We start from the raw sequence: 21,050 nt of genomic DNA, 5'->3' as shown, positions 1-21,050 counted from the left end.
AACTTGTTCAGTAGAATGCATTAAATCCTGTAATTCTTTATTTTCCACGCAGTCAGGAATCAACATCATTTTCTGTTTAAGCAATCCAATAACATGTTGCTGACATTTTAACATATGAAACTGGCAGTTTAAAGCCCTAATGATCAAGGTTGCAGAAGTGTAAACCTTCTTACCCCAACTATCCAGTGCCCTGGAGTTTCTATCAGAACGTGTAGGATTTTTAGCAGTAGAAGCCTTAATGCCCTTGGGCCCCTGTGAAATAGTCTCTGGATCCGCAATAGGATTTTTAAAAATAAACTTGTATGACTCAGGAACCCTGTAGTATCTGTGTGGTTTTCTGGGAGCAGGAAGTAAGGAATCAGGGGCCAAACTAGATTCCGAAAAAGCATCATCAACAATGTCTAGTACAGGAGGAATAGCTAAGGGACTATGCTGAGGTAGGAGTAAGAAATCCCTAAGCCTCTTTTTGAATCAGAAAAATCCTGGCTTTCACAGTGGAAATGCTCCCTTAGAGTATGCGAGGTTTCCCCCAAAAGAAAAATCCTCTGGAAGGGAAGCAGAGGGAATGGAGTCCTCTGCATCAGAATCCTCATAAGTAGATAAGGGCAAATCCAGATCATCAGAAGAATCAGAAAAAAACAGAATCCTGTTCAGAAGATTCATAAATCACTTCAGTCCTAGGCCTCTTAGAAAGGGGGGGGGGTTTGGCTACCCCTGATTAGAGTTATTAGATCTTCAGCCATTCTTATCATTTGTTTTTTAGGCATAGAGGCCTGAGCATGTGGCCTGGGCGTCAGTCTTTTAGGCATGGTTCGAGATTTAGGCCTAAGAGAAGAAGGAGGCATTGGTTTAATATGTAAGTCCGTAGGCCTGAATACACCCTCTGAAGCCAGTGCCTGCACAGCGGCTCCGGACCCATCCAAGGTAGAGACATCCGCGGGTTCCATAGTTGAAGCATCTCGTGGTATACCGGACTCCGAATGGGTCTCAGTAGAGGCCTGCGAATCAGAAGTAGCGTGTATCAAGGGCTGCGAAAGCGCCTCACTGACCTCGTTGACTTGTCTCTGTCTTTATCTTTGCGTTTTTTCGGAATCCCGGTAGTCGGATAGCTAACCTACGACATTTCTGGATAATTAAACCAAGAACTGAAATATTTAGAGGCAAAAATATACTGACGACGGATAGTGCGCTGATTAAATAAAGCACAAAACTGACAGCAAGGTACGTCGTGGTCAGGGCCTAGCCAAGGAATACAGTACGAATGAAAATCTTTATGAGATATTTGCTTTTCACAAGTAATGCAATTATTAACTTTTACTGACATCGGTAAGGAGCAAGAAAAAGTTTCCCCAACGGGGTACTTAGCTTTAGTTGAAAACTTTGGTTCTGAAACTCGAAAACAAAAAATTCAGGAATCGGCAGACCGGCACTTGCGAACTGCTTCTGCTTCGGGCACCGTACGGCAAGAAAGACAGATGTAATGGCGTCGGCTGCATGTTTTATACCCCTGATGACCTGACGTCATGGAAGAAGGGACAGCAACCGACACAGGACCCAAGACTTTGTTAATCAGGCTGACTGAGGGCTACCTGCAAGCAGATAACCAAATGTAATGACTGCAGCAGTGAAACACGAAGAACATCAGGAAACCGATGATCTTCCTTCTTTGATGTTTCAGTACTCAGTAAAGTAGGATATGACATAGCATAGGCTTTTCAAGTACACTGCAAAAGGAGAGTAGCCGTGCTTTGTTCAATTTGACCATTAGCACACATTTTCTGATGTTCTTCATCTCACATTGCTGCAGTCCTTACACTTGGGTAGTCCGCTGTCCTCGGTCGGCCCGAATACCAAAGTATAAGGCTGACGTCGGTCAAGGCGCATTAATCTGACGTCAGGACGTCAGGGTACAAATGCGCATGACCGACGTCATATCCTCAGTCTTTTTTGCCGCATGGTCCGATGCAGAAGCAGCGTTGCGAGTGCAGGTTGGCATTCTGAGATTTTCCGAAGTCGGAGTTTCAGACCGAATCAAAGTTGGCTAAGTACCCCGTTGGGGAATATTTTGTTTTTTTCTTGCCTCAGTATTTTACCGGATGTCAGAAAAAGTGAATAACTGTATTTCTTGTGGGAAACAGATACCTCATAGGGATTATCATACCTTGTGTATACCTTGTTTAGGGCCTGAGCACGACGTTGTTGGGTGTCGCTCTTGTGCTAGGTTTAACAAACGCACTATAAAGAGAAGATTAGATTGTGCCAGGTTAGTCTTCGGGAAGCGGTGCAACTATAAAATGCCGTCGGATGCTCCGACGCCCGCTTCGTCGAAAAAGCGCAAGGACAAAGCAGCTAAGCCTAGGTTAGAAGAACCGTCCGTCCCGGACGCCGGTTCTTTAGAGGGCTCGGTGGAGCCGGAGGTTCAGCCAGAAGTTTCTTTGGAGTCCCAGGGAGAGACTTTATTATTACAAGATGTGTCCTCTCAGGAGGTAGGCCAGGCTGAAGGGGCTTCTCAGGTAGCTGTTCTCCCCTCCTTGCCTAAGGTGGTTAGGCCCTCCCCTTCTGTTTCCAAGGCTTCTCCCAGAGGCAGGCCAGGTTTAGCTTCAGCTGGTGTCACCCCTAGTACTTCAGGGTCTGTGCCCAAGAAGCATATGCTTAAAATGGCAGAAGATTTAATTACTCTGATTAGAGGTTCTATGCCCCCTCCTGATAAGAGGCCCAGGGTGGAACCTGACCTTGGGAGTTTTGAGCAGGGTTCGGATGCTTCCAAGTCTTCGGCTGAAGATTTGCAGGAGTATTCTCCTTATTCTGATTCTGATGTGGATGATTCTACTCCTTCTGCTTCTCCTCCTGAGGATTTTTCGTTTTCAGAGACTCTTCATTCCATGAGGGAGCATTTTAAATGGGAAGGTCAGGACTTCTCTGATTCCAGGAAAAGGCTTAGGGAATTTTTGTTTCTACCCCAGCATAGGCCTTTAGCTATACCTCCTGTTCTGAATGTGGTGGAAGATGTTTTTGCAGAGGCTTCTCTTAATCCTGATTCTTTGCCTCCTGCTCCTGTTAAACCGGATAGGTATTATAGGGTGCCTGAAGCTCATAAGTATCTTTTTAAGAGTCCTAGGGCAGACCCAGAAACTGTTTCTCAGGGGCCTAAAGGTGTTAAGGCTTCTGTTGTTAAAAATCCGGTTCCTCCAGATAAAGAGGCAAGGGCTTTGGATAGATGGGGAAAGAAAGTTTATACTTCTTCCACTTTAGCCATGAGAGCTTTGAATTGCCAGTTTCACATGTTGAAATATCAAAACTATCTCCTTTCACAATTGAAGTCTAAGGTAGATGCTCTGGCGGAAGGTATTGAATGTAAAGAGTTACAAGATTTAGTACATGTTTCTGAACAGGTGGGTAAGCATTCCTTGCAATGTGGTTTTGATGCTGTACAGGCCTCTTCGAGGGTGACTGCCACTGGTTCTGTTCTTCGCAGGCACGCCTGGCTGAGAGATCAGAATTTAGCTGAGCATGTTAAGACAAGGATTTTAGATGCTCCTTTACAATCTGATGTGTTGTTTGGTTCTCCTGTTGAAGCAGTTTTAAAGAAAATGGAAGACAAGGCTAAGTCTATGCAGACTGTTAAAGATTTTTTGCAGGTTCAGCCTCCAAAGTTTAGTAGAAATTGGCCTACCAAGGGGTGGACATATCCTTCTTATGATTCCCAGTCTAGGGGTAGGTCTAGACGTGGTAGGGGCAGAGCTCAGGGCTCTTTTAGGCCTAGAACAGGGAGTTCACCTGCACAGTCTTCTGGTGAGGGCAGGGGTCAGTCCTTTCGTAAACAGACCCAATGACCTACCTTTTCAGCTGCCAGAGCCTTCTCGCCTGGCAGCACCTTTGGGAGGAAGATTGGCACTTTTCAAAGAAAATTGGAGTTTAATTACCCAAGACAGATGGGTATTGGATATCATTCACCACAGTTACAGGTTTTATTTCCATACCTTGCCTCCTTTCAAAGGCACGCCAGACATTCCTCCTCAACAAAGAATAGAAGCTTACAAGCAAATTTCTCTGTTACTCCAAATAGGGGCCATACAGCCGGTTCCTATGCCAGAAAGGGGCCTAGGATTTTATTCTCGCCTGTTCCTAGTACCAAAAAAGGGGAACACGTGGAGACCAATTTTGGATTTATCTATCCTCAACACTTATCTGGACATTCCCAAGTTCAAAATGTTGACATTACAACAGCTTTTGCCTCAGCTGGGCAAAGATCACTGGATGGTAACTTTGGATCTCAAGGAGGCTTACCTTCATGTTCCCATCAGACTAAGTTGCAGGAAGTATCTGCGTTTTCGAGCTGGGAATTCTCACTATCAGTTCTCTGCATTGCCCTTTGGCTTATCTACTGCGCCCAGAGTATTCACAAAAGTTCTGGCTCCAGTGATAGCTTTCTTCAGATTGAGAGGAATACAGATCTATCCTTATTTGGACGATTGCCTGATTCTGGCTCAAGGGAAGGACGAGCTTCTTCAGCATTTGGAATATGTGATAGCAGTGCTAAGATGCCTGGGGTATTCTGTGAACGAAATAAAGTCCAGTCTAGAACCCTCTCAAGACATGTGCTTTCTGGGTGTGAGACTGAATACAGCAACCCAGATGGCCTTTTTGACCCCGGACAAACAAAAGAATCTTTCCCTTTACTTCCGTCAGCTATCTCATCAGTCCGGGCTGACTGCAAGGACAGTCCTTCAAGCCTTAGGGTTCATGGCATCTTGTATTCTGGTGCTTCCCAATGCCAAACTGCATATGAGGAAGCTGCAATGGTATCTCAAAAATGTATGGACACAGCACTGCCAGGATCTGGACACTGTCATTCAAATAATACCTTGCATTCAAAAGGAATTTTTGTGGTGGGCTCAGGAATGTCACCTAAACAAGGGACTCTCTGTGACCCGGCCAGAGGCGAGTCAGATTCTAACGACAGATGCCTCAGACAAAGCTTGGGGAGCTCATCTGAATGGAAAGTGGATACAAGACAAGTGGCCTGCCAGACTACAGCATCTACATATCAACTTGAAGGAGATGTTGGCAGTCCAGTTTGCATTAATGGCTTTCAAGGATTTACTTCTTCCAGGACAGGTGTTGATTCTAACAGACAACACAGCTGTCATGTGGTACATCAACAAGCAAGGGGGAACACATTCTTATCCTCTATGCAGGCAAGCAATGATTTTGTGGGACACTGCTCTCAGTTTGCAACTAAATCTTCAGGCAAGGTTTCTGCCGGGAGCACAGAACTCCTTAGCAGATGTGTTAAGCAGGCAAATCATGGATCCCCACGAGTGGCAATTGGATCCTCATGTATTTCAGAAATTGACAGTGTCATGGGGAACTCCAGACATAGATCTGTTCGCTTCTCTTCTAAACCACCAGCTGCCAAAGTTTTGCACGAAAAGGTTTCATCACACAGCTTGGAAAGTGGATGCTCTTTCTTTCAGTTGGAAAAATCTTCATGTGTATGCCTTTCCGCCTCTGCCTCTCCTCCCAAAGGTACTTCTAAAGGTCAGACAGGACAAACCAAGGATGATCTTAATAGCTCCAGATTGGCCTCGACAACACTGGTACCCATTACTGAGAAGTCTGGTAAGGAAGCCTCCTTGGCCTTTACCTTTGATTCCACACCTGTTGTCTCAGAAGGACGGTCATCTACTCAATGTCAAGCTTCACTCTCTTCATCTAACAGCCTGGCATATTCTGTTTTGAACCATAGCAGGTCTCAACTTCCTCAACAAGTTTTGAATGTGATTATGGAAGCTAGAAGACCTAGTACAAGGAAAGTGTACGCAGAAAAATGGAAGAGATTTTTATTTTGGAGTGCAGCAAAGGATTTGGATGTTTCTGAGCCTAATTTGAGTGTGGCTCTTCAATATCTTACTGAGTTATTGGACAAAGGTTTGTCTTTCTCTTCCATTAAGATTCATGCTGCAGCAATTTCAGCTCACTATGACTGTGACCCACCATTGTTTTCTCATCCTTTGTTCAAGCAATTTCTTAGAGGGGCAAAGAATATAAGACCCCCACGTAGAGCTTCTACTCCTGCTTGGGACCTCAATTTTGTGTTGGAGAAACTCACTCTACAACCTTTTGAGCCTGCAGCTACTGCTGAGTTGAAATATTTGTCATGGAAGACTGCTTTTTTGTTGGCCATTACCTCTGTGAGAAGGGTTTCTGAATTGCAGGCCCTTATGGCGGTTGAGCCTTTCTTGATTTTCCATAAGGATAGGGTATCTTTACGTACTAATCCTTCCTTTATGCCTAAAGTGGTTTCTAGTGTGGCTTTAAACCAAACTATTCATTTGCCTACTTTTTATGCAGATCCCCAAAATAAGGGGGAAAAGATTTTGCATACTTTAGATGTACACAGGCAGTTGCGTTATTATTTAAGCAGGACTAAGGATTTCAGGCAGTCTCAGCAGTTGTTTGTTTCTTTTGCTTTGAGTTCTCAGGGCAAGCCTGTGTCAAAACAAACTATTTCTAAGTGGATTGGGTTTTGCATTGCTTTCTGTTATTCCCATCATGGCAAGGAGATTCCAGCTGGGATTAGGCCTCATTCCACTAGGGCTACTGCCACTTCTACAGCATTTCTAAGGGGGGTGGCAACTAAGGATATTTTAGAGGCAGCTACTTGGAGTTCAGTGCATACTTTCTCTAAGCATTACCACCTTCCTCTCTACTCTAAATCTAGGGCTGGTTTTGCCACTGCTATTTTACAGGGCATTTTGGCAGCTCCTGCTTCTTTATGATTTGCCATCCTCCCTTACCTCTGCTTTGGGATTCTACCCAAGTGTAAGGACTGCAGCAATGTGAGATGAAGAACATAGTACAGTTTTGTACCTACCATAAATGTAGATGTTCGAAGATCCACATTGCTGCAGTCCAATTTACCCTCCCTCCTTCCCCTCTGTGTTTAGGGGTGGTTGTGTGGGTTGGGTTGTACTTTTGTAAATTTGTATATGTTGTACATAGATTTGGTGCAGGGGTGTTTAGTGTGTGGTTGTTTTTTGGTTTTGGCCTTACCTGTTTAGGGTCTTCTGACATCTGGGGCAAGAAAAGACTGAGGATATGACGTCGGTCATGCGCATTTGTACCCTGACGTCCTGACGTCAGATTAATGCGCCTTGACCGACGTCAGCCTTATACTTTGGTATTCGGGCCGACCGAGGACAGCGGACTACCCAAGTGTAAGGACTGCAGCAATGTGGATCTTCGAACATCTACATTTATGGTAGGTACAAAACTGTACTTTTCCTAGGGCAAATATTCTGGATTCTTACCTTCCTACAAGGCATTAAAGTGCTTAAAAGCTTTTTGAACTCCTCTTCCCTTTTACATAGCGCACTTCTCGCTCTCTATGCAGGTGGAGCAGCAGGATGGCGTCAAAAAGCTTTTGGAAGCTGACTGGTGCAGGTACACTGCTCATGCACAGCAGAGATGACAATGAATTTCTGTACTACACAAAATTCCTTAAAAAGCAGTACAGCCAGGAAGGACAAGGGCAACATTTCTGAAGGCTATACCCAAAGACTAGTGCATTTACATTCAGATGCAAAACAGTTAATGCTTGGTAGCACAAATATGCACTACTGAGCAGCAAGTTTCTATGAATTATACGCCCCTTATGCAAACCATCTGCAAATTCCACCCAAACTCAATTCATTACAATTTCTGAACAAAAAACAAACGTAACAATCAGCTGCCCATTCATAATCCTCTCTATGAAGCTCTACACAAGCTGTGACCCTAGAAGTGACCCATGTTTTTAATATTACAAATGCATTTATCATAATGCATGTGTCAATGTCAGTATTATGAACTCCCTTAGAATCAACAATGTTTTAAAATCATAATAAGCATCTAATTTTTAATACTCACTTCACACCATCCTTCTCTAACATCTCCCCAACTTTACTAAACCTCCCCAACTCATGTCTTCATAAGCCAACTAGATTACAAATACTCCCACCTGCATATAAATCTAAATCCAAGCTGTACAAACTACATTTATATATCACCTTACTCTCTGTACCCTCTAATACCTTACTCATATCTGGTGACATCCACCCTAACCCCCCCCTCTACATCCACACCAATCTCTCTCACCCTCCAACTCCCCCACACAACCCCTCATATCCTTTGCTTATCTGAAACATGGCTTAAGCCTCATATCAATAACAATGAAATTCTCCCACCAGGCTATAATATTTACCGCTCAGCTAGATGCCCCAAAAAAGGGGGTGTTGTAGCTGTCCCTCACTCTAACAGCCTAAGCCTGTCACCTTTTCCTGCACCCATGCCAGACTTCCACCCAGCAGAACTCTTAATTGTAAACTGCCACTTCAACCCACACAAGAAACTAGCTATCGCCTCTATCTACATCCCTCCAGGAAACAACTTGCCCATCCTAGAGAAAATCCTAGATTGGTTCTCCCACAAGATTCCATATGAAACTCTCATCTTAGGTGAATTCAACCTAGACTGGTCCAAACTCAAAACTGACTGCCCTCAAATCAGCATAAATCTACATGGTTTCCATCAGCTAATAACTTCCCCCACCTGATTTCATAAAAACATAACTTCTAGCTCCATAATTGACTGGATGCTCACCAACTCCTCTAACCTCTATCACAACCCCACTACTCTACCAGACCAACTTAGTGACCACCTACCCACCTCTGTCCTTAGATTCACCTGCCAACCACCCAAACCTAATCTTTATAGAGACTGTTGAAAAATCTCTAACTTCAATGTTACCCAATTCAGCTCTATTCTATCTTCCACTGACTGGTCACTCCTTAAACAAATCTCTCTAGATGAAGCAGTAAACAGTTTCAATACCATCTTCCTGAATACTCTGAACTCCCTTGCTCTCTCTAGAAAGATAAGAATAAAATCCAATTACGCTACTTGGCTTTCCAAAGACACTAAGTCTCTTATGCTCCAACGAGATAATGGCTGGAAAGCCTGGATGAAAACTAAAGAATTACCCCTCCTTCAGAACTATAGACCTCTCAGAAATCTTAGAAAGAAACAGTCCAATGCTGATAAAAATAGTAAATCTAACCCACGTAAATTCTGGTTGACTATAAATAAAATTCTCTCTCCTGGCTGCACCTCTAACTCCCCCTACCCTAATATATCCCCTCTAGAAACAGCTACCCTACTGAATAAACACTTTATCGACAATCTTCAAGTGCTCTTATCATCCAATGGTAACACTTCAACACAACCTATCCCTCCCTACCCATCTAACAATAACCCCTTCACCTTTCATCCTGTTCCCACTTCTTACATCTGATCTCTACTTCTTAAGCTAAAACCTTGCTCCCCTTCCACTGATAATCTACCTCCTTCCTTCATTCCTCAAACTGGCTGCTGACTCAATTGCATACCCAGTGTCTATCAATAGGTCCAATCAGGAAGTCACTGTACCCACCCTTTGGAAATCCTTTTTCACTATACCACTACACAAAGGTGGTAACTCTACTGACCCATCTAACTACCGTCCCATAGCTATCCTATCCCCCCTATCCAAAATTCTCGAAAAATGCATCCACTCACAACTGCTAAAACACCTCCTCCAAAACAATCTTCTCAAACCCACCCAGCATGGCTTTTGTCCCAACCACAGCACAACTATAACCCTCTTATCCTCTACCCATACCATAGCTGAGGCCCTAGATCACAATAAACTCATATCCTGTCTCTTCTTAAACCTTTCCAAAGCGTTTGATACTGTCTCCCATCCCCTACTGTTATCTAAACTTGCCTGTCTCACTCTATCTTCCTTCTCCCTTTCCTGGTTCTCCAATTACATACCCTGCAAGCAACAGTCCATTAAATGGCTCTCTTCCTCTTCTCCATTCTTACCTGTACCAACAGGAGTACCCCAAGGCCCCATCTTGGATCCCCTCCTGTTCAATATCTTCACTAATGACCTCCACACATCTTGCAAACCATCCTCCCTCATACAATATGCTGATGATTCAACTCTCATCTCTATCTCTGATAACATCTGTGAACTCTAAACACTCACTTAACAGACGTTTTCATCTACCGAACATTGGCTAACCAGTAACTTACTCATCCTCAACCCAAAAAAGACCAAACGTCTACTATTTCTTCCCCGTTCTCTGACTCACCACAAATCCTCCTTTTCTATCAATTCCTCAAATAACACAGTCATTAAACCTGAAACTCACACTAAATTGCTAGGAGTCATCATCGATGATGAACTCAAATTTAATATGTTACCTTCTCCAATGCAAAAAAAAAGACAAATCACAAACTAGGTTTACTTTATCGTAACAAAAAATGTTTAACTCCAAATGCTAGACTCTCCCTTGCTCAGGCTCTCATCCTCCTCTCCCTTCTTTATGCTGCCCCCGTGTTCACCAACATTCAAACCATAACCTTAAACAAACTCCAACAAACGTATCATAAGATAGCCAGATTCATCACAAGCTCTCCATACAATACTCATCACTGCTTGCCCCTTACATCCCTCCACTGGCTTGAGTTCCCCCACCTACTGTTTCTATCACAATTTCAAATGTTACAGTTCATTCTCTATAAACCTTCATCTTGTCCTGCGCTCTTTTCCTTCATCTCTATCTACACACCTCCTCGTATTCTTTGTACCTCAAATCAGCTACTACTGCACACCTACCAACCAAAAAAGCAGTAGGCAAACTCTTATATAAATACTCCATCACCCAAACTTGGAACAAACTTCCTCGAGACATATGCTCCACCATTCACCCATCCCACTTTAAAGAAAAAAATAAAACTCCATCTACTTAACTCCAAAATCTGTCCCTGTCAGGACCCAACCTAACCCCTCTCTCCCTCCTTGGGTACGCCTCTCAATATCCCCCTCTCTACAAAGTATTCCCCCTACTTGAGGATATTTACTTCTACATAATACTTAATTCTGACTGGAACTAACTATTTTTGTAAATATGTAAAAAAATCATAACCCTGATAACATAGGACAGACATAACTACAAGTGTTTAAATTTATCTCTTTTTACTTTTGTCTTTTAAATACTATTGTATAATTTAAATTTTTGATCACGTTAATTGCATGTTAATCTATATGTTACCAGTTTTGCTGTCTTCAGAATGTCTGTTTTTTGAAATTTTTATTAAATTCCTGTTCACATGTTAATGCATATGTTATCACTTCTCTGTATGTATGATCTCTGTTTTTCTTGGAGCTTTTCTTCTCGGGTCTCCACTGAAAACGGGCCAGAAGCCCATCTGAACCAACCCAGTTAACAAATGTCAATAAATAAATAAATAAATAAATAAATATTTAGAGTGACGTTAAATATTACTGCTGTACCACTTTAACTAAGATAGGTGAAATGGCTTTGTAATTAAGTTAGCTTAACTAAGACAGCTGAAATGGCTGTATGATTAGGTTAGCTTAACTAAGACAGCTGAAATGGTGGTGTGATCAGGTTAGCATAAGACTGTACCTAAATAACTAATAAAAAAAATCTAAAGTAGACAATTCAAAATCAGTTTCAGAAAACTTTAAACAATGCATATAAAGTGGATGTACTGGCTGGTTCTACTAAAACAGTTTTAGCAGTGTTTTAAAACAGAGTATTTAATTGTTGATAGGACCTCAAAAATGTAACAAATGATAGGAAGACAATATCACTTCTATGTCACTGTTAGACAGAGGCACAGTATACTAACCTCGAAAAAGGGCATAGCAAAATTAATTTAAAATGGGTGGTGAAAGCCAAACACACTCTGGCTAGGCTTATAAATGCCCTACGGCAGATAGCCTAGTATGAACCTATGAACCTATGAACCTAAATATACATTGTGAAGGAATAGAATTGCAGACTGCAAGCTTAAACAGTACTGTCATCAGTTTCAAGCGTGCAAAACTGAATGAAAATTATATACTTCTTTATATACTAGCCTTATAAAAAACAAGCTCTGCTAATCCAGTTGTAGCATTTAAATATTATAATTTATTCTGTTAGCTGGAATCTATTTCTGCGATTTTTGAGATAATTAGTTCGGCTAGATGTAAAACAACGCAATTCTCTACTTCAGAATAGTAAATACAAATAGCTGTAATTATTTCACATTAAATCAGTTTTATTAGTATTACCATCTTTTTTGCTGCCCTCAGAGCTTATAAAAACTTTGGAAGTATTCCTCACTGGAAAAGCTTCAGAAATTTCACATTCGTCAACTAATTTTGATACTGCAGTCCATATTCTAGTATACTCTTTTTCAATTTCTTCACCCAGCTGTACATCTGTGTCTGTAAAATGAAAAATAATAAATACATATTTAAACCACAATTATAAGAACTTATGTGCACATTTGAAACTGCCTTTTACATTAAAAAAATTGACAAAGAAAAAAAACACTTTGGAATTTATTAAGCCACGGTGTAAGTTATATTCTTTTTTATGAGATATTGTAAAGATCAAAGTTATTGTTCATACACAAGATTATAAAATGCCTAGAAATGTATACACACAAATATATACATCATTTAATCAATGTAAATTGATTGGGCCAGTTGGGCTGCCGATTCACAGTATACATACCTCATCAATTTCATTAAAAGAAGATAAGTATCCTTAGTCCTGTCATGCTTATTTTATTAGTTATACAATTTTCATTAAGGTCACTAGCAGCACTAATATGTTTCTTGGTGGTACTGGCCTTATATGAGCTCAGTCTGGATCTGTATTATCTGACTGCAGCAGGTTTCTCCCTTCCTGATATCTCCTTGCTGATGTGAAGCTTTGTCAGTAACTTAGTCAAACTGCAAAAGTCAAATTAATGTCAGATGCAATTAAAAATGATGGACTGTATTACACCTTATCATATTTTCATTTACCCCTGTACAACCAAGATGGAACAAAAGTTACAGCAGCTCTTTTGAAGTAATCAGTCTTTGTGTAACTAATACATCACTGTGTAATGCATTTTAAATAGCAATAAACCTGGCTGCTTAACTGTGTTAAACATGTCCTTCCAGACATACTCCTTAAACTGGTTAGCCTAAGTCTAGCTGATTTGACCCTGATGAGCAGTGCACTGTAGTGGCAATGCCCCTTCATAAGGATGGCCTTATAACCCACCCAGGTAATTACAAACCTATCAGCCTTACAAGTATCAACAAAGCCATGGAATATGCTAAAAATAAACTGCAACATCAAGAATCATATTACACTTGATCCCCAACAGCTTGCCTTTCTGAAGGATAGATCCTGTCAAACCAATTTGGTGAACGTCTTCGAAAGTATTATGGAGGTTATCAATGGTGGCCATGTAGTGCATGCAGCTTACCTTGGCCTGACCAAGACCTTTGACACCATTCCCCAGCTATAATCATACAGAAACTAAATACATTAAAACTGACTCATATGTGTTAAGATAGAAAATGATTGAAAGACAGAACCCAAAGGCTGCCAGTTCCAGGTACCTCATCAGAAAGTATGGAAATGAACAACAGGGTCCCTCAGAGTTCAGTGCTGGGGCCTCTTCTTTTTGGCAATTACTTCTCAGATCTTCAAGCAGAGAGCCAAGTTCACTGGCTAACAAAATTTTCAGATGATTCCAAACTAGGGGTTGTTGTTAAGTCACTCTGTGATATCCAAACCCACTAAAATGAACTCCTCCTCCTCCTTGTAAATTATTGATGTCCTGAAAATGGGCTCAAATTAAGTACTAAAAGTATAATATCATCACTTTTGGTAGACAATCCCCCCCCCCCCCCCATCATACTGTACAGACAACATACCACTACAAAACAAAAATGTACTGAGGGACCTATTGACTTAAGCTGATAGTCCCCTCTATTTTAACCATCACATGTCAACAGTCAGGAAGTCTTTTCATTTAGCACAGCTAATTGCCAAAGCAATATCATGAAAGACTAATGAAGCAATCACTCCTTTGCACTAACCATTGATCAGGTCATTTAACGAGTACAGCGTTCCATTTGGGATGCATGTCAATAAACATATCAAACAATTAGAAAAACCTCAAAAGTATCTAGCCAGAAATATCACAGGCCAAAAGTACCTAAACTATAATGAGAAGGGGTGGAAGCTCTACCCCTTTATTCAGTGTTTTAGACTTTTGAGGAGAAATCTGTTTTGCTTATTGTGCTACTAACCCGATTGTTCTTCACATCTTATTTCTGCGGGTCCAGGCACCTAGGCGGTGCGACAACCCACTGTGAGACAACTGGAGGTGGACAGATGGCAGTATGGAAGTTTAGCTGCAGTGACAAATGCCTGCAGACAATTCCCTGTGAAAAGAAAGAAACGCCCTGCACCCTAACCACAGGTGTGAGACAAAAACCCCGTATGTGATCTGCACACTACACCCCCTAGAAAACATCGTGTGCAACTAACACTGTAAAGTACAGTTTTGTACCTACCATAAATGTAGATGTCCGAACTGGATAGCATCTGCAGTCATAACAGCTGGGTTGTCCTGTCGTCAGGCAGCCCGTCAGTCGGCCGGATTCCAAAGTCCGGGTCCGGCTTCGGCTGATGTCGCCCTTCACCCGACGTCATCTCTGTTGGTCTTCGGGTATAAAGGCATCAGCCGACGCCATTTTCCTCAGTGTTTCTTGCCCCAGATGCCAGAAGCCCTCTTGAAGGCTAAAAATTTTGGATAGATGCCAATGTTTCCAAAAGGATATAGGTAAACACAAAAATAAGCATGTATGTACATATATACAAACAAATACACCATAAAAGACTCCCCCCCCCCCATCAGCTAGCTATTAGGAGGATAAAACACCCTAGGAGTACCTCAGAGGGGAAGGAGGGAGGGTAATCCTGACTGCAGATGCTATCCAGTTCGGACATCTACATTTATGGTAGGTACAAAACTGTACTATGTCCTTCATGGATGCATCTGCAGTCATAACAGCTGGGTAGAATACCATAGCCAACTAGGGGAGGAGGATAAAAGAAGATTATGGTGTGTTTAGGATCCCTTGTAGTACAGCAGTGGCGAACCCTGCTCGGGATCTGGAATATAGAGGCAAATTATAATGCTTGGCAAATGTATGCACGGAGGTCCAAGTAGCCGCCTCAATAATGTCTTTGGTAGCCACTCCTCGTAAAAAGGCTGCGGTAGTGGCTGTTGCCCTTGTAGAATGAGGTCTTATGTTCTGTGGAATTGGTTTTCCATGGAAGGAGTAACAGAATTGTATGCAATTTCCTATCCATTTGGAGATTGTCTGTTTGGAAATAGCTTTTCCTTCCCTTCCTGTTGCATAGGCCACAAAAAGTTGGTCAGTCTTTCTGCTGCTTTTGGTTCTGTCCAAGTAGTAGCGTAGCTGTCTATGTACATCCAATGTATGCAGTATTCTTTCCCCTCTGTTTTGTGGGTTGGGAAAGAAGGTAGGTAGGTGGATTGCCTGGTTTAAAGACACTCTGGATACCACCTTAGGCATAAATGTTGGATTAGTCCTCATGGACACTCTATCTTGGTGGAAGATTAGGAAGGGTTGCACTGCCATTAAGGCCTGTAGTTCTGAAACCCTCCTTGCTGAAGTAATTGCCAGTAGGAAAGCAGTTTTCCATGACAGGTGTTGCAGGTCTGCTGTTGCTGCTGGTTCAAAGGGTGATAGTGTCAACTTTTCTAGTACGAAGTTTAAGTCCCAAGCTGGCAAAGGTGGTTTCCTTGGAGGTTTTACATTCTTGATTCCTCTGAGAAACTGCCTGAGCAAAGGGTGTGAAAAAACAGGTGGATCAAAGCTGTATTCTGCTGAAATAGCTGATGCATGTATCTTGATGGTGGAGTAGGACAGGCCTCAATAGAGAAGTTCGTCCAGATACTCCAGAATGTTAGGCATATCTATGTTTGACACATCTTTTCCTCTTTCAGAACTCCAAATGACAAACCTTTTCCATTTTCCAGCGTAGTTCCTTCTTGTTGAAGGTCTGCGTGCTTCAAGAATAATGTCTTTAACTCTTTGGGAAAGTTCTTGATTAGCTGCTGCTATGTGATGTTCCATGCGGTCAGTTGTAACGTTTTTAGGTTTGGATGTATGGTGCTGTAGTTGTTCTGAGTTAGCATCAAAGGCATCAGGGGTATTGGCCACATAGTGTTCTGAGACAAGCTCCTCAGCAGTGGGTACCAGTGTTGTCTTGGCCAGTTTGGAGCTATCAGGATTATCCTTGGATGTTCTTCCTTGATCTTTAATAGTACTTTGTGTATCAAGGGAAGAGGTGGGAATGCATATGCTGTTAGGCCTTTCCAGCTGAAGGAGAGCGAATCCACTTTCCATGCTAGTGGGTGGAATGTCCTTGTGCAGAATTTTTTTTGAGCTGTTGATTGTGAGGTGATGCGAATAGATCTATCTGAGGCATTCCCCATTTCTTTGAGATGGTCTTGAAGATGTCCGGGTGCAGGTGCCATTCGTGGGCATCTGATGTGGTTCTGCTTAATATGTCTGCTAGAGTATTTTGCTTTCCTGGTACAAATATTGCCTGTAGCTGGATGTTGTAGCTGAGTGCCAGGGTCCACAGCTCCAAAGTCATTCTGCATAGGGGGTATGAATGAGTGCCTCCCTGTTTGTTGATGTACCACATGACTGTGGTGTTGTCTGTCCTTATCATCAACTGGCCCTCTTTGAGAAATGGTCTGAACTTTTGGATTGCCAGTTTTACGGCCAGCATTTCTTTTAGGTTGATGTGCAGGCGAAGTTGATCCTGAGTCCACAATCCTTGCACGCATTTGTCCAGCATATGGGCCCCCCATCCTAGGTCTGAAGCGTCTGTTGTGATGCTCTGGCTTGCTTGACATCTGCGAAAGGGAAGGCCTGGGTTGGACTGGCATGCCTGAGCCCACCATAGGAACTCCTGTTTTAAGCATGGAATTAGTGGGATTTCTGCTTCTAGGCTGTGTCTGTGTTGGGACCATAAATTCCTTAGGTACCACTGTAGTTTTCTCATATGTAGTCTGGCAAATGGGACCAAGATTATGCATGATGCCATGAAGCCCAAGGCCTGCAGTACCTTTCTTGCTGTTAACTTGCTCAATTTTGTTAGTGCCAAGAAGTAAAGAGGGAGTTCTTTTTGTTTTTCTGTAGTTAGGAATGCCATTTGCCTTACTGTGTCCAATTCCGCTCCCAAGAATGTCCTTGTTTGGGATGGTATCAGCCTTGACTTTTGTAAATTGACTGTGTATCCCAGTGCTTGTAGCAAGTAAATGACCCTTTGTAAGTCTGTTGTCAACTTGCTTTTGTTGTCCCCTTGTAGCAGGCAGTCGTCCAGGTATGGGTAAATTTGAATTCCCTGTAGTCTGCAATGTGCGATTACTGATGCCAGGCATTTTGTGAATACTCTGGGCGCAGTAGATAAGCCAAAAGGCAATGCTGAGAATTGATAGTGCTCTGATCCTGCAAGAAATCTGAGGTATCTTCTGCAGATTGGTCGAATGGGGACGTGCAGGTATGCCTCCTTGAGATCTAGAGTTACCAGCCAACACTCCTTGCCCAGCATGGGAAGAAGTTGCTGTAGGGTCAGCATTTTGAATTTTGGGACAATGATGTATGTATTTAAGGTGGACAGGTCGAGAATTGGTCTCCAACTTTTTTCCTTTCTTGGCACTAGGAATAGTCTGGAGTAGAACCCCTTTCCTTGCTCTGCTGTTGGCACTTTTTCCACAGCTCTCATGTTTGTTAACTCCATTATCTGTTGTAGAGCCTCTGTTTTTTGATTTGGAGGTAGATTTGGCATTCCTCTTTTGACTGGTAAAGTGTGGAAGTGGAATCGGTAACCTTGATCTATGGTTTGTAAAATCCACTTGTCTTTTGTTATGTGGTGCCAGTTCTTTGAAAATAAGGTTAACTTTCCGCCTAGAGGAGCTGCTATTTGTTCCCTGGTAGGCGGATTTAGGATTAAGTCACTGTTGGTGTGTTGATGTAGTGGCAGTGGTTGTGTCTGTGCCTCTGTTGTTACCTTGCCACTGTCGTCCTCTGTAGGCACCTCCTCTGGATTGGTTTCTGCCTCTGGGACGTCTATTCCTGCCCCTTTGAAATCTTGTGGAGTCAGGAAAGGACCAATTTTTGGCAGGCCAGTTCCTGCTAAACCTTGGGGGTTGAACCTGCAGGAAATCTTTAACAGTTTGAACTGATTTTGCCTTTTCTTCCATTTTCTTCATAACCTGCTGGGCAGGTGCACCAAACAAACTTGTCTTATCCATAGGAGCATCTAGCAACTTAGCTTTAACGTGATCCGGTAGAGCTTGCTCCTTTAGCCATGCATGCCTTCTAATCACTGTGCCAGTCATGGCTGATCTAAATGAAGCCTCCAGTGCATCATAGCCACATTTTAAGGAATGGTTACTAACCTGTTGTATGTTATTTACCATTTCTAATACATATTTCTTGTCAAGAGATTCATCAGTGGTTAGCTTTTTAGTTAACTGATCAAGCATAAACTCTTGGTATTGTATCATGTGGAACTGACAGTTTAAAGCTCTAGCTGAGAGAGTAGCTGAAGTGTAAACCTTTTTACCCCATCTGTCTAATGATCTTGCTTCCCTTTCAGAAGGAATAGGGTTTTAGCTATGGTCGGCTACTGCCTTGGGACCCTGGGATATAGTTTCGGGGTCTGCAAGTGGGGCCTTGTAAAGGTGGTGATGAGTATCTGGTACCCTGTAAAATCTGTCTGGTTTGGCAGGGGCTGGGGGTAATGAATCTGGAGCAGAGCAGACATCGTTGAAAGCATCATCTACCACAGAGAGAACAGGAGGTATAGCTAAGGGCCTGTGCTGTGGAAGGTGCAGAAAGGTTCTAAGTCTTTTTCTGGAATCTGAAAAATCTTGTTGCTGCCATTGGAACTGCTCCGCATGGCATGTAAGGTTTCCCCAAAGGAGAATTCTTCTGGAGGAAGCAGCTGGAATGGATTCTTCAGCATCAGAATCTCCAAAATTGGAGAAAAGGGCCTCTGGCTGGTCAGTTATGTCTGATTCATCAGCAGAATCATCAGAGGACACTGGCTCAGGGCTCTGCCCTAGGTCTCTTCTCTGGGGCTGAGAGGCCCTGTCAGGGTGAGATTGAGATCCTCTAATTAATGAAATTAAATCTTCTGCCAAAGTAAGCATTTGAGAACTAGAAGAGGGCCTAGTTGAGGGTGGTTTAACAGGCACTGTTTTCTTAGTCTTGGCTGCTTTAGCCCTGGCGAAGGCCTTAATGGACATGGCTGCTGGAGGCCTAGCAGCACCACGTGCTGGGGTAGAGACATCCAAGGGAATGGTGTCTGATAAGTCAGTGGCAACCACCGTTGTAGATAAAATTTCTGAGGCCGATTCAAGAGTAGTAGCAGGGGTCTCAGCTGAAGAGATAGATTCGGCTGTACCTTGATCAGTTTTCTCGGTTTCGGCCGAAACCGAGACACTCGCGGTTTGCTTAAGCATGGTTTCGGCCGAAACCACGGACCGCGAGTGTCGGTCTTTATCTTTGCGTTTTTTGGTAGAAGGTGTTGTCGGAGGATCCGACGACATAACGTACGCAAAGTCAGAACCGAAAAACTGTTCTGCAAACTCCGACCGACGCCTAAGCGTTCGTCGGTTGAAAGAAGCGCAGGCCGAACAGGCTGCTACGTCGTGGGCTGGGCCTAAACAAGGCAGACAGTAAGAATGGAAATCTTTATGAGGTATTTGTTTCCCACAGGTTAAACAATTATTAACTTTTTCTGACATCGGCTGAGGCAAGAAAGAGTCCCCAACGGGGTACTTAGCTTTAGAAGTCTTCGAAGTAGTATTCGGTAGAAGTAATCTCTGGATCCGACCGACCGGCACTTGCGAACAGCTTCTGCTTCGGCAAGAAAGACTGAGGAAAATGGCGTCGGCTGATGCCTTTATACCGAGACCAACAGAGATGACGCCGGGTGAAGGCGACATCAGCGAAGCGGACCCGGACTTTGGAATCCGGCCGACTGACGGGCTGCCTGACGACAGGACAACCCAGCTGTTATGACTGCAGATGCATCCATGAAGGACATCATGTGCCTAGAATAGGATGCCAAGTGGGCATCAAAGTGGTACACTGAAACCTGCGTGCTGTGGCATAGTTCTATAAGTTATGAGTATATCATGGTTTAGTATGCACCAAGCACTTCCCACATTACTTTACATTTTGCATTAATAAAGGCTTTGCCCACAGCACACAGGTTTCAGTGTACCACTTTGATGCCCACTTGGCATCCTATTCTAGGCACATGTTACAGTGTTAGTTGCACACGATGTTTTCTAGGGGGTGTAGTGTGCAGATCACATACGGGGTTATTGTCTCACACCTGTGGTTAGGGTGCAGGGCGTTTCTTTCTTTTCACAGGGAATTGTCTGCAGGCATTTGTCACTGCAGCTAAACTTCCATACTGCCATCTGTCCACCTCCAGTTGTCTCACAGTGGGTTGTCGCACCGCCTAGGTGCCTGGACCCTATTTCTGCACAAGTCCAATATCTCCACCAATACTAGAAAGTAGAGTTGTGTACACTTACCATAAATGTAGATGTTCGAGTGTATTCACTGTTGCAGTCATCACACTTGGGTTATCTGCCTGCAGGTAGCCCTCAGTCAGCCCAAATACCAGAGACTTAGTATTTCTGCATCAGCTGCTGTCGCTTCAAGACTGATGTCAGGTCATCAGGGGTATAAAGATAGGCAGCTGATGCCATTACATCAGTTTTTCTTGCCCCAAATGTCAGGACCCCCCAAATAGCCCTGTAAGGAGTGAGTAATAGACATAGAGAGGAGAGAGAAAGAGATAGAGAGAGAGAGAGAGAGAGAGAGAGAGAGAGACAAGGGGGCTGGAGGGTGGGAAACCAGGACTGTAACAGTGAATACACTCGAACATCTACATTTATGGTAAGTGTACACAACTGTACTAAGTTATTTGTATTTCACTGTTGCAGTCATCACACTTGGGTTGATTCCCAAAGCTAAAGAATGGGTGCAGGCAGTCAAGAAGAGTTGGGGCTGGCTAGTATGCCCTGCA

At 43.0% G+C, this 21,050-nt stretch overlaps 1 protein-coding gene across 1 annotated transcript in view; it reads right to left on the bottom strand.

Annotated features, from left to right (window-relative positions):
• LOC122794923 (probable ATP-dependent RNA helicase DDX60) overlaps positions 1–21,050 on the bottom strand; it is a 2,818,219-nt gene that overhangs the window by 2,120,060 nt on the left and 677,109 nt on the right. The window contains exon 9 of the mRNA XM_044063516.1: positions 12,173–12,328. Coding sequence (XP_043919451.1) covers positions 12,173–12,328 — 156 coding nt within the window. The remainder of the gene's footprint in view (positions 1–12,172; positions 12,329–21,050) is intronic.

The sequence above is a fragment of the Protopterus annectens genome, chromosome 2.part1, assembly GCF_019279795.1.
Source record: "Protopterus annectens isolate FY-2018-M chromosome 2.part1, PAN1.0, whole genome shotgun sequence".
Classification (NCBI taxonomy): Eukaryota; Metazoa; Chordata; order Ceratodontiformes; family Protopteridae; genus Protopterus; species Protopterus annectens.
Note: the sequence above shows the minus strand (reverse complement) of the source record. Positions and strands in the feature narration are given on the sequence as shown.